This window comes from Schistocerca cancellata, chromosome 10 (genome assembly GCF_023864275.1).
Source record: "Schistocerca cancellata isolate TAMUIC-IGC-003103 chromosome 10, iqSchCanc2.1, whole genome shotgun sequence".
NCBI lineage: Eukaryota > Metazoa > Arthropoda > Insecta > Orthoptera > Acrididae > Schistocerca > Schistocerca cancellata.
The window spans coordinates 171,256,173-171,272,656 of NC_064635.1; the positions used below are offsets into that span (position 1 = coordinate 171,256,173).

The 16,484-nt window shown below is 46.1% G+C and overlaps 1 protein-coding gene across 1 annotated transcript in view; it reads right to left on the minus strand.

Moving 5' to 3' along the window:
* The window catches only part of LOC126106519 (uncharacterized), a 96,294-nt gene extending 81,058 nt beyond the window's left edge, over nt 1-15,236 (minus strand). The window contains exon 1 of the mRNA XM_049912847.1: nt 15,028-15,236. Coding sequence (XP_049768804.1) covers nt 15,028-15,202 — 175 coding nt within the window. The 5' untranslated portion in view covers nt 15,203-15,236. The remainder of the gene's footprint in view (nt 1-15,027) is intronic.
* Between the last annotated feature and the right edge of the window lie 1,248 nt (nt 15,237-16,484).

Genomic DNA, 16,484 nt, shown 5'->3' on the forward strand with positions numbered 1-16,484 from the left:
GACTGGAATAGGAGAGAGAACCGATAGAGGTACTCAAGGTACCCTCCGCCACACAGTCATGTGGCTTGCGGAGTATGGATGTACCGGGTGATCAAAAAGTCAGTATAAATTTGAAAACTGAATAAATCACGGAATAATGTAGATAGAGGTAAAAATTGACACACATGCTTGTAATGACATGGGGTTTTATTAGAACCAAAAAAATACAAACGTTCAAAAAATATCCGACAGACGGCGCTTCATCTGATCAGAATAGCAATAATTAGCATAACAAAGTAATACAAAGCAAAGATGATGATCTTTACAGGAAATGCTCAATACGTCCACCATCATTCCTCAACAATAGCTGTAGTCGAGGAATAATGTTTTGAACAGCACTGTAAAACATGTCCGGAGTTATGGTGAGGCATTGGCGTCGGATGTTGTCTTTCAGCATCCCTAGAAATGTCGGTCGATCACGATACACTTGCGACTCCAGGTACCCCAAAGCCAATAATCGCACGGACTGAGATCTGGGGACCCGGGAGGCCAAGCATGACGAAAGTGGCGGCTGAGCACACGATCATCACCAAACGACGCGCGTAAGAGATATTTCACGCGTCTAGCAATATAGGGTGGTTCTAATAAAACCCCATGTCATTCCAAGCGTGTGTCAATTTTTACCTCTCTATCTACATTATTCCGTGGTTTATTAAAATTTCAAATTTATACTGACTTTTTGATCACCCGGTATATTATGCAGCAGGGTACATCGCACCAATATTATAGGTTTTTTGTTCTTATTCCATTCGCGTAATGAGCGAGGTAAGGATATCTATATGTGTCTGGGCGTGTCCTGCTCCCACTTATCATGATCTCTACGCGAGATATACGTTGGTGAAAGAATAACGATCACAGAGTTTCTAAATTTGCCTAACTGCATTTTCCGATAACTACTCTTCCAAGGATTCTCGATTAGTCGTATTACACTTGCATGTGCGGTTACATTTGTAAGAAGTACACTCTGGCGTGAGCCGTGATACTGTCTTTCTAAAATGAGGCACCTAGACGACATGGTAGGATAAAATGTAGTTACGTACACGCTATCAGCGGATAAGTAATTGGCCCGGGTTGCCAATCGCTATGACACGTAAAATGGCAACCACGTAGAATTAGTGCTGTTCGTGTATAATGTTCCCTGGCCTATTAGGATATATGAGGCGTGAGCAGCGTCAGAAATTGAGTGATCGCTGTGAAGAATACGGAGATGCCGTGTACTCGCATGAGATAGCGTTTATCAGTACCTCAGAGTTTGAACAAGGCCTCATTGTGGATTTAGTCGACTGGTCACACCTGTGTACGAGAAGGGTGACAGAGGTGCAGAACTAGCGCCCAATATCCTTGACATCTGCACTATGTGATCTAAAGTATCCGGACACCTCGCTGAATATGACTCACAAGTTCGTGGCGCGCTCCATCGGTAATGCTGGAATTCAGTATGGTGTTGGCCCACCCTTAGTCTTGATGATAGCTTCCACTCTCACAGGCATACGATTCAATCAGGCGCTGGAAGGTTTCTTGGGGAATGGCAGCCCATTCTTGACAGAGCGCTACACTGAAGAGAGGTATAGATGTTGGTCGGTGAGGCCTGGCACGAAGTCGGCGTTTCAAAGCGTACCAAAGGTGTTCTATAGGATTCAGGTCAGGACTCTGTGCAGGCCAGTCCATTACAGGGATGTTATGGTCGTGTAACCACTCCACCAGAGGCCGTGAATTACGAACAGGTGCTCAAATGTGATGAAAGATACAATCGTCATTCCCAAATTGCTCTTCCACAGTGGGAAGCAAGAAGGCGCTTAAAACATCAAAGTAGGGCTGCGCTATGATAGTGCTACGCAAAACAAGAAGTGGTGCAAGCTCCCTCCATGAAAAACACGACCACACCATAACACCACCGCCTCCGAATTTTACTGTTGGCACTACACACGATGACAGATGACGTTCACCGGGCATTCGCAATACCAACACACTGCCGCCGGATCGCCACATAGTGTACCGTGATTTGTGACTAAGTTTTTCCACTGTTCAGTCGTCCAATGTTTACGCTCCTTACACCAAGCGAGGCGACGTTTGGCATTTACTGGCGTGATGTGTGGATTATGAGTAGCCGCTCGACCATGAAATCCAACTTTTCTCACCTCCCGTCTATCATAATCTCGAATGAAACTTTCACTCTACAGTGGAGTGTGCGCTGATACGAAACTTCCTGGCAGATTAAAACTGTGTGCCGGACCGAGACTCGAACTCGGGACCTTTGCCTTTCGCGGGCAAGTGCTCTACCGAGCAACTGGCACGTCACAATACGCCAGTCACTACTCTCGATGAACTGTGGTATCGTGTTGAAGCTGCATGGGCAGCTGTAACTGTACACGCCATCCATGCTATGTTTGACTCAATGCCCAGGCGTATCAAGGCCGTTAGTGCGGCCAGAGGTGGTTGTTCTGGATACTGATTTCTCAGGATCTAGCACCCTAACTGGGTGAAAATGTAATCACTTGCCAGTTCTAGTATAATACACTCCTGGAAATGGAAAAAAGAACACATTGACACCGGTGTGTCAGACCCACCATACTTGCTCCGGACACTGCGAGAGGGCTGTACAAGCAATGATCACACGCACGGCACAGCGGACACACCAGGAACCGCGGTGTTGGCCGTCGAATGGCGCTAGCTGCGCAGCATTTGTGCACCGCCGCCGTCAGTGTCAGCCAGTTTGCCGTGGCATACGGAGCTCCATCGCAGTCTTTAACACTGGTAGCATGCCGCGACAGCGTGGACGTGAACCGTATGTGCAGTTGACGGACTTTGAGCGAGGGCGTATAGTGGGCATGCGGGAGGCCGGGTGGACGTACCGCCCAATTGCTCAACACGTGGGGCGTGAGGTCTCCACAGTACATCGATGTTGTCGCCAGTGGTCGGCGGAAGGCGCTCGTGCCCGTCGACCTGGGACCAGACCGCAGCGACGCACGGATGCACGCCAAGACCGTAGGATCCTACGCAGTGCCGTAGGGGACCGCACCGCCACTTCCCAGCAAATTAGGGACACTGTTGCTCCTGGGGTATCGGCGAGGACCATTCGCAACCGTCTCCATGAAGCTGAGCTACGGTCCCGAACACCGTTAGGCCGTCTTCCGCTCACGCCCCAACATCGTGCAGCCCGCCTCCAGTGGTGTCGCGACAGGCGTGAATGGAGGGACAAATGGAGACGTGTCGTCTTCAGCGATGAGAGTCGCTTCTGCCTTGGTGCCAATGATGGTCGTATGCGTGTTTGGCGCCGTGCAGGTGAGCGCCACAATCAGGACTGCATACGACCGACGCACACAGGGCCAACACCCGGCATCATGGTGTGGGGAGCGATCTCCTACACTGGCCGTACACCACTGGTGATCGTCGAGGGGACACTGAATAGTGCACGGTACATCCAAACCGTCATCGAACCCATCGTTCTACCATTCCTAGACCGGCAAGGGAACTTGCTGTTCCAACAGGACAATGCACGTCCGCATGTATCCCGTGCCACTCAACGTGCTCTAGAAGGTGTAAGTCAACTACCCTGGCCAGCAAGATCTCCGGATCGGTCCCCCATTGAGCATGTTTGGGACTGGACGAAGCGTCGTCTCACGCGGTCTGCACGTCCAGCACGAACGCTGGTCCAGCTGAGGCGCCAGGTGGAAATGGCATGGCAAGCCGTTCCACAGGACTACATCCAGCATCTCTACGATCGTCTCCATGGGAGAATAGCAGCCTGCATTGCTGCGAAAGGTGGATATACACTGTACTAGTGCCGACATTGTGCATGCTCTGTTGCCTGTGTCTATGTGCCTGTGGTTCTGTCAGTGTGATCATGTGATGTATCTGACCCCAGGATTGTGTCAATAAAGTTTCCCCTTCCTGGGACAATGAATTCACGGTGTTCTTATTTCAATTTCCAGGAGTGTATTTGTCCAATGAATACCCTTTATCATCTTCATTTCTTCTTGGTGTAGCAATTTTAATGGCCACTAGTGTACCTTTCTTGAATTTTGCTGTGACCTGTAGAACTTTCCAATATTTAGGTACGGAACTTTCGTCTAGCGGATGGTTGTGTAGGCTGAAGCACCAAAGAAACTGATACATTCATGAGTAATGAAATACAGAGATATGTTAACAGGCAGAATACGACGCTGGGTGTCGGCAGCACCTATATGACAACAAGCATTGGCGCACTTGTTAGATTGGTTACTGCTGCTATAATGGCAGGTTATCAAGATTTAAGTGAGTTTCAACATGGTGTTATAGGCGGCGCACCAGCGATGGGCACAGCATTTCCGAGGTAGCGATAAAGTGGGGATTTTCCCGCACGACCATTTCACGACTGTACCATGAACATCAGGTAAAACATCGAATGCCCGACATCGCTGCGGCCGGAAAAAGGTCATGCAAGAATGGGACCAATGGCGACTGAAAGAATCGTTCAACGTGACAGAAGTGCAACGCTTCCGCAAATTGCTGCAGGTTTCAATGCTGGGCCGTCAGCGAGTGTCAGCGTGCGAACCATTTAACGAAATATCTGTATGGGCTTTTGGAACCGAAGGCCCACTCGTGTACTCTTGATGACTGCACGTCACAAAGCTTTACGCCTCGCCTGGGGCCATCAACACCGACATTGGACTGTTGATGACTGGAAACATGTTGCCTGGTCGGCGCAATCTCGTTCCAAAGTGTATCGAGCGGATGGATGTATACAGGTATGAATCCATGGACCCTGCATGCCAATCTCGTGTTTGACGTTTGTAGTTGGAGTGATATGAGACCCCTGATACGTCTAGATACGACTCTTGGCAGGTGACACGTATGTAAGCATCCTGTCTGATCACCTGCGTCCATTCATGTCCGTTGTGCATTCCGACGGACTCTGCAAATTCCAGCAGGGCCAAGACAATGAGAGACCTCACATGTCCAGAATTGCAACTGAGTGGCTCCAGGAACACTCTTCTGAGTTTAAACACTTCCGCTGGCCACCTAAATCGCAAGACATGAACATTATTGAGCATATCTGGTATGCCTTGCAATGTACTGTTCGGAAGAGATACCCACCCTCTCGTACTCTTAAGAATTTATGGACTGCCCTGCAGGAGTCATTGTGTCAATTCCCTCCAGCACCGTTTCAGACATGGCACATCGTGTTGCGGCACTTGTGCGTGCTCGCGGGGGTCCTACATAATATTCCTCTGCTCTTCAGTGTATGATTGTTGAGTACGGTGCTATTGCATCAACATACTCTGATAGGAACCTAATTGGTATATATTCTGTATTGCTTTTGTTATGTGATTTAAGTCGCCTCACTACACCGAAGCTATCTGCTTTTAAGATACTCATGTTGGCAGCTGTTTTTGATTCGAATTTTGGAATATTTACTTCGTCTTCTTTGGTGAAGGAATTCCAAAAGGCTGTGTTTAGTAGCTCTACTTTGGCAGCACTGTCACCGACAGCATTTCCATTGCTATGGCGCATAGAAGTCATCAACTGTCTTGCCGCTAACATTCTTTACATTCGAGCAGAATGTCTTTGGAATTTCTGCGAGTTTTCGACACAGTTACGTTGTCGAAACTAATACGAGGTGCATTCAAGTTCTAAGGCCTCCGATTTTTTTTCTCCGGACTGGAAAGAGATAGAAACATGCGCATTGTTTTAAAATGAGGCCGCGTTCATTTCAATACGCCCCAGAGATGGCAGCAGATGGAATTTTACCGCCAGCGGCGAGAATGAGAACTGTTTTAAATACTTAAAATGGCGACGTTTTCTTTACTTGAACAGCGTGCAATCATTCGTTTTCTGAATTTGCGTGGTGTGAAACCAATTGAAATTCATCGACGTTGGAGGAGACATGTGGTGATGGAGTTATGGATGTGTCGAAAGTGCGTTCGTGGGTGCGACAGTTTAATGAAGGCAGAACATCGTGTGACAACAAACCGAAACAACCTCGGGCTCATACAAGCCGGTCTCTCGACACGATCGAGAAAGTGGAGAGAATTGTTTTGGGGGATCGCCGAATGACTGTTGAACAGATCGCCTCCAGAGTTGGCATTTCTGTGGGTTCTGTGCACACAATCCTGCACGACGACCTGAAAATGCGAAAAGTGTCATCCAGGTGGGTGCCACGAATGCTGACGGACGACCACACGGCTGCCCGTGTGGCATGTTACCAAGCAATGTTGACGCACAACGACAGCACGAATGGGACTTTCTTTTCGTCGGTTGTGACAATGGATGAGACGTGGATGCCATTTTTCAATCCAGAAACAAAGCGCCAGTCAGCTCAATGGAAGCACACAGATTCACCGCCACCAAAAAAATTTCGGGTAACCGCCAGTGCTGAAAAAATGATGGTGTCCATGTTCTGGGACAGCGAGGGCGAATTCCTTACCCATTGCGTTCCAAAGGGCACTACGGTAACAGGTGCATCCTACGAAAATGTTTTGAAGAACGAATTCCTTCCTGCACTGCGACAAAAACGTCCGGGAAGGGCTGCACGTGTGCTGTTTCACCAAGACAACGCACCCGCACATCGAGCTAACGTTACGCAACAGTTTCTTCGTGATAACAACTTTGAAGTGATTCCTCATGCTCCCTACTCACCTGACCTGGCTCCTAGTGACTTTTGGCTTTTTCAAACAATGAATGACACTCTCCGTAGCCGCACATTCACCAGCCGTGCTGCTATTGCCTCAGCGATTTTCCAGTGGTCAAAACAGACTCCTAAAGAAGCCGTCGCCGCTGCCATGGAATCATGGCGTCAGCGTTGTGAAAAATGTGCACGTCGGCAGGGCGATTACGTCGAGAAATAACGCCAGTTTAATCGATTTCGGGTGAGTAGTTAATTAGAAAAAAAATCGGAGGCCTTAGAACTTTGAATGCACCTCGTATCAGCATCTCGAATTGAAGTCTGCGCTAAATGTCGAGCTTCTGTAAAAGATCCTCAATATTGGAGATTTTGCGTTCGTTTAAACTTGGCTCGCTTTTCTCATTGTTTCTGCAACAATGTTCTGATCGGTTTTGTGTATCGAGGGCCGGTCGAAGTGGCCGTGCGGTTCTAGGCGCTGCAGTCTGGAGCCGCAAGACCGCTATGGTCGCAGGTTCGAATCCTGCCTCGGGCATGGATGTGTGTGATTTCCTTAGGTTAGTTAGGTTTAACTAGTTCTAGGGGACTAATGACCTCAGAAGTTGAGTCCCATAGCGCTCAGAGCCATTTGAACCATTTTTTTTTTTTTTGTTGGGGGTATAAATATTTCAATTTCTGTCGATACTAACTCTTTAAATTTAAGCCACATCTTGTCAACACTTACAATGTTAATTAAGAACTAACGCCTTCGTATCATGTCTGCCTTGCGAGAAGAAGTAATGAGGTCCTCGCAACACTGTCATCCTGGTTGCAGGCTAACAGCAGCCGCACTAGGCAATTACTGTCCCATGCGTAGACGCCGTCAACACCACAACACAAAACGACCGCGTTTGGAGTAGTGCGATGACCCGGTGGCCTGGACTGCCGACGAATGACGTAGCGTTATGTTCTGCAAGGAATCGCGGTTCTGCATTGCCCCGGATGACCACCGCTGCCGAATGTGGAGGCGACATAGGGAGAGGCTGCATCCTTCCAATAATTTGAAGACGTTGTTGACGGAACTCGCACGGCATAACGGCACATTGCAGACATCCTGAGCCCTCATGTGTTACCGCTCGAGCGACAGTGCCGCTGCGCCATTTTTCAACAGTATAATTTTCGTCCACACAGGGAACGTAGCACTCTGAAACGTGTGCATGACGTAGGGGTAACTCCCGTGACCAGCCAGATCCCCGGGTTTCCCCCCAATGTGACACGTGAGACAACTCAAGACATCAAATCCGTCCCCAGTGCCATTGCTCACGATGTGAAGGACCAGTTATAAAAGTTGCGGGCCAGCTTGCCTCGTGCAGTGTCATGCTGATAAGTGGGCTCGTGCTGCTACATGCTTTGTGCATTTGCCTCGATCCTACACTGAAAAGCCAAAGAAACTGGAACATCTGCCTCACATCGTGTAGCGCCGCCGCGAGCACGAAATACCGCAACGCGACGTGGCACGGACTCGACTAATGTCTGGAGCAGTGTGGTGTCACCGCCAGACACCACACTTGCTAGGTGGTAGCTTTAAATCGGCCGCGGTCCATTAGTACATGTCGGACCCGCGTGTCGCCACTGTCAGTAATTGCAGACCGAGCGCCACCACCCGGCAGGTCTAGAGAGACGTACTAGGACTCGCCCCAGTTGTACGACGACTTTGCTAGCGACTACACTGACGAAGCCTTTCTCTCATTTGCCGAGAGACAGTTCGAATAGCCTTCAGCTAAGTCCATGGCTACGACCTAGCAAGGCGCCATTAACCATATCTAGAGAGAGTCTCACTTGTATCATCAAGAATGCTATATACAAATGATGGATTAAAGTTAAGTATTCCAGCAGCTACGTACTTTTATTTATAGCATTCATTACGTATCCTGTTTCAGACCTAACGCCAGCCGGCGTGTGTAAACGCATGCCTTTCGGTTACCCGTCACTGTGGACTGGCTGTCTTGTCAGTCCACTACACAGAGCTGGAGGAAATTGACACCGTGAACCCTGCAGGGCTGTCCAGAAATCCGTAAGAGGAGGCGGAGATCTCTTCTGAACAGCATATTGCAAGGCAGCCTACATATGCTCACTAATGAAACTTCCAGGCAGATTAAAACTGTGACGGACCGAGACTGGAACTCGGGACCTTTGCCTTTCGCGGGCAAGTGCTCTACCAACTGAGCTACCCAAGCACGACTCACGCCCCGTCCTCACAGCTTTACTTCTGCCAGTACCTCGTCTCCGACCTCCCAAACTTTCGCAGGAGAGCTTCTGTAAAGTTTGGGAAGGTAGGAGACGAGCTACTGGCGCATTTAAAGCTGTGAGGACGGGGCGTGATTCGTGCTTGGGTAGCTCAGCTGGTAGAGCACTTGCCCGCGAATGGCAAAGGTCCCGAGTTCGAGTCTCGGTCGGGCACACAGTTTTAATCTGCCAGGAAGTTTCATATCAGCGCACACTCCGCTGCAGAGTGAAAATCTCATTCTGTCATGCTCAATAATGTTCACGTATAGGGAGTTTCGTGGCCAAAGGAAGTGTTTGGACTCAGATGAGTGTTCCTGCAGCCACTCTAGCAATTCTGGGCGTGTGGGGTGTCGCATTGTCCTGCTGGAATTGCCGAAGTCCGTCCGAACGCACAATGGACATGAATGGATGAAGGTGATCAGACAAGATTCTTACGTACGTGTCTCCTGTCAAGAGTCGTATCTAAACGTATCACTCCAAATGCACACGCCCCACAACATTACAGTACCTGCACCAGCTGGAATAGCCCCCAGCTGACATGCAGGGTCCATGGATTCATGAGGTTTTCTCCATTCCCGTACTCGTCCATCCGATCGATACAATTTGCAATGTAACTTGTCCGACCAGACATGTTTCCAGTCAACAGTCCAGTGTAGGTGCTGACGGCCCCAGGCGAGGCATAAAGCTTTGTGTCGTGCAATTTGACTCGGTGCCCCACTGCAGACTCCTAACTAAGGTACGAGCATATGGGACTGGTTCCCAAGTATGTGAATGGCTCGAAGACTTCTTATGTAATAGAACCCAGTACGTTGTCCTCGATGGTGAGTGTTCATCGGAGGTGAGGGTATCATCTGGAGTGCGCCAGGGAAGTGTGGTAGGTCGGCTGTTGTGTTCTATCTACATAAATGATCTTTTGGATAGGGTGGATAGCAATGTGCGGCTGTTTGCTGATGATGCTGTGGTGTACGGGAAGGTGTCGTCTTAGAGCGACTGGTAGGAGGATACAAGATGACTTGGACAGGATTTGTGATTGGTGTAAAGAATGGCAGCTAACTCTGAATATAGATAAATGTAAATTAATCCAAATGAATAGGAAAAAGAATCCTGTAATGTTTGAATACTCCATTAGTAGTGTAGCGCTTGACACAGTCACGTCGATTAAATATTTGGGCGTAACATTGCAGAGCGGTATGAAATGGGAAAAGATTAGGGCTCGTACAGAGCCATATAGGCAGTCATTTTTCCCTCGTTCTGTTTGGGAGGGGAACAGGGAGAGAAGATGCTAGTTGTGGTACGAGGTACCCTCCGTCACGCACCGTATGGTGGATTGTGGAATATGTATGTAGCTGTAGAACGGTTTAATGAACACTTCCCAACAGTCTAGGTCGAGCCTCTACGGGAAATCAGTGAGCGGTTTGTGTTTCAAGAAAACGAAGACGACGTTTTGCGTAGTTTATAAAACGAAACACGACGCTCACATAGAATCTTTACTGATCAAGAATTATCAAATGAGAATTTAATCTATATTTCCCATTAGAGAAAATAAGACTTTTTTTACGTATTTAATATTGCTTAAAATCCGCCTTTTCAATCAGTGTTTACTACTACTGCCATTATTTCACGAAGTATTTAACGTTTTGACAATACAAACGCTTTCTATTTATGACATATATGTAGCTTAAGGGGAGATTTACTATCTTTTGGCAAAAAAAAAACGATTTTTTTAAAATTGCATTTTTGGGTCCATACGTGTTCAGAACCCATCCCTGAAACGGTTTTTCCGTATACGGAACGGAAATGTTTGTTATCCGTAGCTGAACAAAAAAGTAATAAAAAAATGGTTCAAATGGCTATAAGCACTATGGGACTTGACATCTGAGGTCATCAGTCCCCGAGACATAGAACTACTTAAACCTAACTAACCTAACATCATCACACACATCCATGCCGGAGGCAAGAATCGAACCTGCGACCGTAGCAGCAGCACGGTTCCGGACTGAAGCGCCTAGAACCGCTCGGCCACTGAGGCCGACTGGTTGAACAAAAAATGCACCTGCCTGAAATCGGCCTTTTTCACGCGCCAGTTTTTTTCTTTCGGAGGAAACACACAAAATTCAAATGAAAGTCTGAACGCGTGTGTTATGGAAGTTATCTCCCAAGTATTTGCATTCTGGCGCGGATACTGTGGAGATTGCGACTTTCCTGGCAGTGAGCAGTTTCAACGAATGGTATTCTGGAATTGTGAATACCATGACAACGATGGAAGTCACCCTGGGACTCAATTCGACGCAGTTCGCCAAGCATTCGGACGACCACTGGATTCAAGCGGCCGAAAACCGCTTGTCACCGGCCGTACGAGCGGCTCTGGAGCAGCGCAGGATGGCCCAGATTTAGCAGAACGCCCTCGAAGAGGAAGGATTAGTTTATGGGCCCGGAATAGCAGATTTAACGCAAGTTGCATAATATTCCATTTATATGTAGTCAAAACTTTAAACGCATTTTTCTCGAAATGACGTTTTTTTATCGCGCGGTATGGTAACTTCAAATCTACTGAACCGAGTGGCATGATTCTTTGTTTCCGACGAAGCTAACTAAATTGTCTAGGATTTGCGCCACTTTTATTCCGATCCATCAACTATAAATATTTTTACTTGGCCGACGAAGTCGAAAAATCTATGACAAAACCCTATTTTTTTAAACGGCAGCCGTTTCGTTTCCAATGGTCTAAATAACTTAAGCGAGGTACAACTCCGAAAGAATCTTATATACTTTGCTAACGTCAACTCAATTTTGATTTCAGACGAACGGCTGACCTGTGACATACCGCGCGTGAGGGTCTACATCGAAATTTTATTTCGTTCCGACGGCACTTCCGCCTTTGCTCTTCGACATTTCCGGTCGAAAAAATTCCAGTTTGTAGAGGAAATATCAATAAACATTCCCAACAAATTTGACATTGATATCTATAACACATCCCGAGAAAAAAAAACTCAAAGGACATGCTTTTTTTCGGGCCAAATATAGTAAACCTCGCCTTAACTTCCGGAGTCTTGTAAATCTCTTGGATGCCATTTCGGCAGTTTCGTGTGAATTTCGCCGTGTCTTTTTCTCTTACAAATTATTAAACCCTACAAGGCCAACAACAATCCTCTCCACTCCAAAAATGTGAATCCAAAAACTTCTGATCAAGGTAAGCAGTGCTAACCACTACACCGTGTAAAATGCCCGATAAGGCCTGCGGATTGAAACTTATTTACACACACACACAGGGTTCGTTCCTTAGAACAATAGTTTGAAGATCCTTAAGGATGAGATACATGAAAAATCCCTTTTATGCTTACATTGCTTGCCCTGACCCTAAATGTAGCAGCTATCTGAGATTATCCTCCAAAGCGTGAAAAGAATTTTTTTCATTTATAAGCTAATTAAAAATCATACAACAACATTTGTATACTTACGTTTAAAAAATAATTTCTGCACAGTTGTAACTGAGGACAACACACTGTCTCGGAATCTGGCAGAAAACCCAAAGAGATTCTGGTCATACATAAAGCACACCAGTGGCAAGACAATATCAATACACTAACTGCACGATAACTACGGTGAAGTCACTGATGGCAGTGCCACTTAAGCAGAGTTATTAAACACGGTTTTCCTGAACTCCTTCACCAAAGAAGACGAAGTAAACATTCCTGAATTCCAATCAAGAACAACCGCCAAGATGAGAAGTAGGTATCCTCGATGTAGCAAAGCAGCTTAAATCACTTCGTAAAGCCATGGCCTCAGGTCTAGATTTCGTACCAGTCAGGTTCCTTTCAGAGTATGCTAATACAACAGCTCCATAAATTTAGCAGTTATATACCACCACTTGCTCACAGAAAGTTCCGTACCTAAAGACTGGAAAATTGCTCATATCACACGAATACCCAAAAAGGGAAATGGGAGTAATCCACTGAATTACAGGCCATATCACTAACGTCGATTTGCAGTAGGGTTTTGGAACATACTGTGTTCGAACGAATTACCTCGAAGAAAACGATTTATTGACACACAGTCAGCACGGATTCAGAAAAAATCCTTCTTGTGAAGCGCAACTAGCTCTTTATACTCATGAAGTAATGAGTGCTATCGACAGGGGATATCAAGTTGATTCCATATTTTTAGATTTGCAGTAGTCTTTCGACTCCGTTCCTCACAAGCGTCTGCTAACCAAACTGCGCTCCTATGGAATAACGCCTCAGCTGTGCGGCTGGATTCGCGATTTCCTGTCAAAGGTCACAGTTCGTAGTAATAGACGGAAAGTCATCGAGTAACCTGGCGTTCCCTAAGACTTAGGCCCTCTATTGTTGCTGATCTATATTAAGTACACAGGAGACAATCCGAGTAGCCCTCTTAGATTATTTGCAGATGATGCTGTCATTTACCATCTTTTAAAGTCATCAGATGACCAAAACGAATTGCAAAATGATTTAGATAAGATATCTATAGTGCGAAAAGTGGCACCTGACCCTGAATAGAGAAAAATGTGAAGTACTAAAATAAACCCGCTAGTTTGGATTACGCGATAAGTCACACAAATCTGAAGGCTGTAAATTCAACTAAATACTTAGGGACTGCAATTACAAATAACCTAAATCGAAACGATCACGTAGATAATGTTGTGGGTAGAGCAAATCAAACACTGCGATTCATTGGCAGAACACTTAGAAGATGCAACAGGCCTACTAAAGAGACTGCTTACATCACGCTTGTCCGCCCTATTCTGGGGTATTGCTGTGCTGTGTGGGATCCGCATCAGGTGGGACTGACGGATGACATCGAAAAAGTTCAAAGAAGGGCAGCCCCGTTTTGCATTATCGCGAAGTAGGCGAGATAGTGCGACAGACACGAAACGTGAATTGGAGTGGCAATGACTAAAACAAAGGTGTTTTTCGTTGTGACAGAATCTTCTCGTGTAATTTAAATCACCAGTTTTCTCCTCCGATTGCGAAAACAATGTTGGCACCCACCTACATAGGGAGAAATGATCACGACAAAATAAGAGACATCAGAGCTCGCACAGAAGAATTTTAAGTGCTAATTTTTCCTGCGCGCCGTTCGAGAGTGGAACGGTAGACAGCTTGAAGGTGATTCATTGAGCCCTCTGCCAGGCGCTTTATGGAGTAATCACGTAGACGTACTTTACTGTCAAGAGCTCCATCATTTTTAAACAAAAATCGAGATATTTTCAAAATAAATCGCGAATAAAGCGGGTAGATAAATAACTCGTGATATTGTCCATAGTTCCAGTCACTTTTGATCTAAAACTCTGCCTGGGCATCGCTGCGTGATTTATGTAAAAATCTAGTGTCCTTCCTACTGTCGTTCAGTGAAGTTTTCTTGGGTAGGGTGGGGAGGTAGAGAGGGCGAGCAGTTGCTCCCCCCCCCCCTCCCTCCTCTCCCCTACACGTTGTCTACGCTCATGGTATTCTGTTCTGACGGGCAACGAATGTTGGATGAAAACAGGTTCCAAGCTTTTCTGCTCTAATGTTTTCGTTATATGTTCACCTGAAGATCTGGCTTCTAGTGGCATGAAACCTGTAGTGATCCAACAGTAAAGGACTAAATGCAGCTGAAGCGGTTTATTAATACCCAAGACCACCAGAATGTTTATTTGAAGGGTAGCACATTTGGTAAACGTCACACTACGTAACTGTACAATCCAGATTCCCACCCCGCCAGTTACTCAACAGGAAATGCTACAACAATGTTTCCCAATGACTGGCGTCATCAACAGGCCTATGTTCGACAACCCCAGCTCCATGCATTGGACAGTGGTACAGATGTAAATGCTAATACTCTAAATGAACAGTAAACTATCTCTCATTCGATAACGATACGCAAACAGTCCACTTAGTACATGCCAACTGAACACCGCCAACGAATTTTCAGGAGGAAAACAAAAATCTAGGACTGAAAAGGTTTAATTTCTCGAGAAGCATCATGTAATGCCTCACACCGCAACACCCTTATGTCAAGGGTCAAAGCAGACGGGTGTAATCGGACGCTTCCTTGATCCGTAAGAGGATATACGGGTACTGTCCAGAAATTATCTATTTTGAAGTCATATATCTTGTACTCACCATTCCGACTTCCCAGCTGACGGGCGACTGTCTTCCAGAGTTGTTGCTTCTTCTGTAGTTTCCTAAAATCTCTGTGATTCTTGTCGTATAGTTCAGGATGCCTGTACACCACTTCAATCAGCTTCTCCGTAGACATCGTGGACAGACTGCACAGTGTGTTACCCCGACGCGACATCTGTAACAAAGCGCTTTGAGATGCGAGCTACCCCGCAGTCCGTAGCGAACTGGCATCAGCGCCCCCCTCTTGGACGTTGCACGATCGAAGCGAAAGCGAAATCTTCCGCCTGCGAGCAGCGAATCGCCGCCTATTCGCACTGGCTAGCGCGGAAAGATTCGCTCGGCGGATGCTCGCTTTTAACAACCTGTGGCATGCTGTAGCCTGTGACGATGGCTCCTGCTGTTCGTTACGTTAAAAAAAAAGTTTACTCGTTGTCAAATCTAGTAAAGCAGTTTTGCATTGGCATATTCAAGAAGTGCTCCTGACGTCAATATGCGAAAAATAGCACATTATTTGTATTTTGAATGCAATTTTTTTGTGGGTGGTGGCATCCCCTAAGCTTTAGGTACTTGTCGAAAATCATATTGTACCACCATCTGATCAGCTGCGTAGCTGCTTTGAAAAACCAACAATACTGTTACCAGTTCCCATTATCGCAAACCTTCATTGGGCACTGGAAGTAAATCACAGAATTTCTGTGTGTAGATATGTGAGCTCAATCACACTCCACATAACACAAAGTGCTACTTGACTGCTTTTTAAAAAAAAAAAATTGAACATCCAAACCTGCATAAGATGTAAATATTGTTGACAATATCCACAGCGGGGACATATAAAAATGAGAGCAGTAATTGAAAAGTATTTTTTTTAATTTCATTTTTATTGTTTACTGCTGGAAACTAGACAGCCATCAAGACTTATTATGGGACAATTAAATCTTAAGTACCAGTATATAACGATTTTATACATACATAAATTTACAAATGTTAGTGTTTGGTATGTCAGAGATTCATATCGGCTTCTTACAGGTAAAGTGATTTTAAACTAATTTCGAGATTGTGACTCATTAGTGTTTTGATATTTGAGGAGGCAAATACTTTTTTGTAAGGCTTTCCCCCCAATGTATTTTGGTGTGAAGCATATCGTATGTAGAAGATCCCAGAACGATGTGGTTAAGGTCTCCGTCGACTTCTAGAAGTTCGCTACAAAAAGCAGTTAATAGCAAAGCCTATCCATGAGTTTTGGCAAATATCTTCGCAAAATTCTGCATAACTGCTCTACTTTTACCTCGTTCGCATTTTCTTTTCTGGAGAACAAATGCAAATTAGCGCAAAATAAGTATTGCGATCTAACAGAATTCGCGTATTTAACTTCGCACAAAGCATCGTCAAAACATAAGGATTAATTCCCCTAATCCTGTGTGGTCAGTATGGTAATTAAAAAAGTTAACGCATCCGAC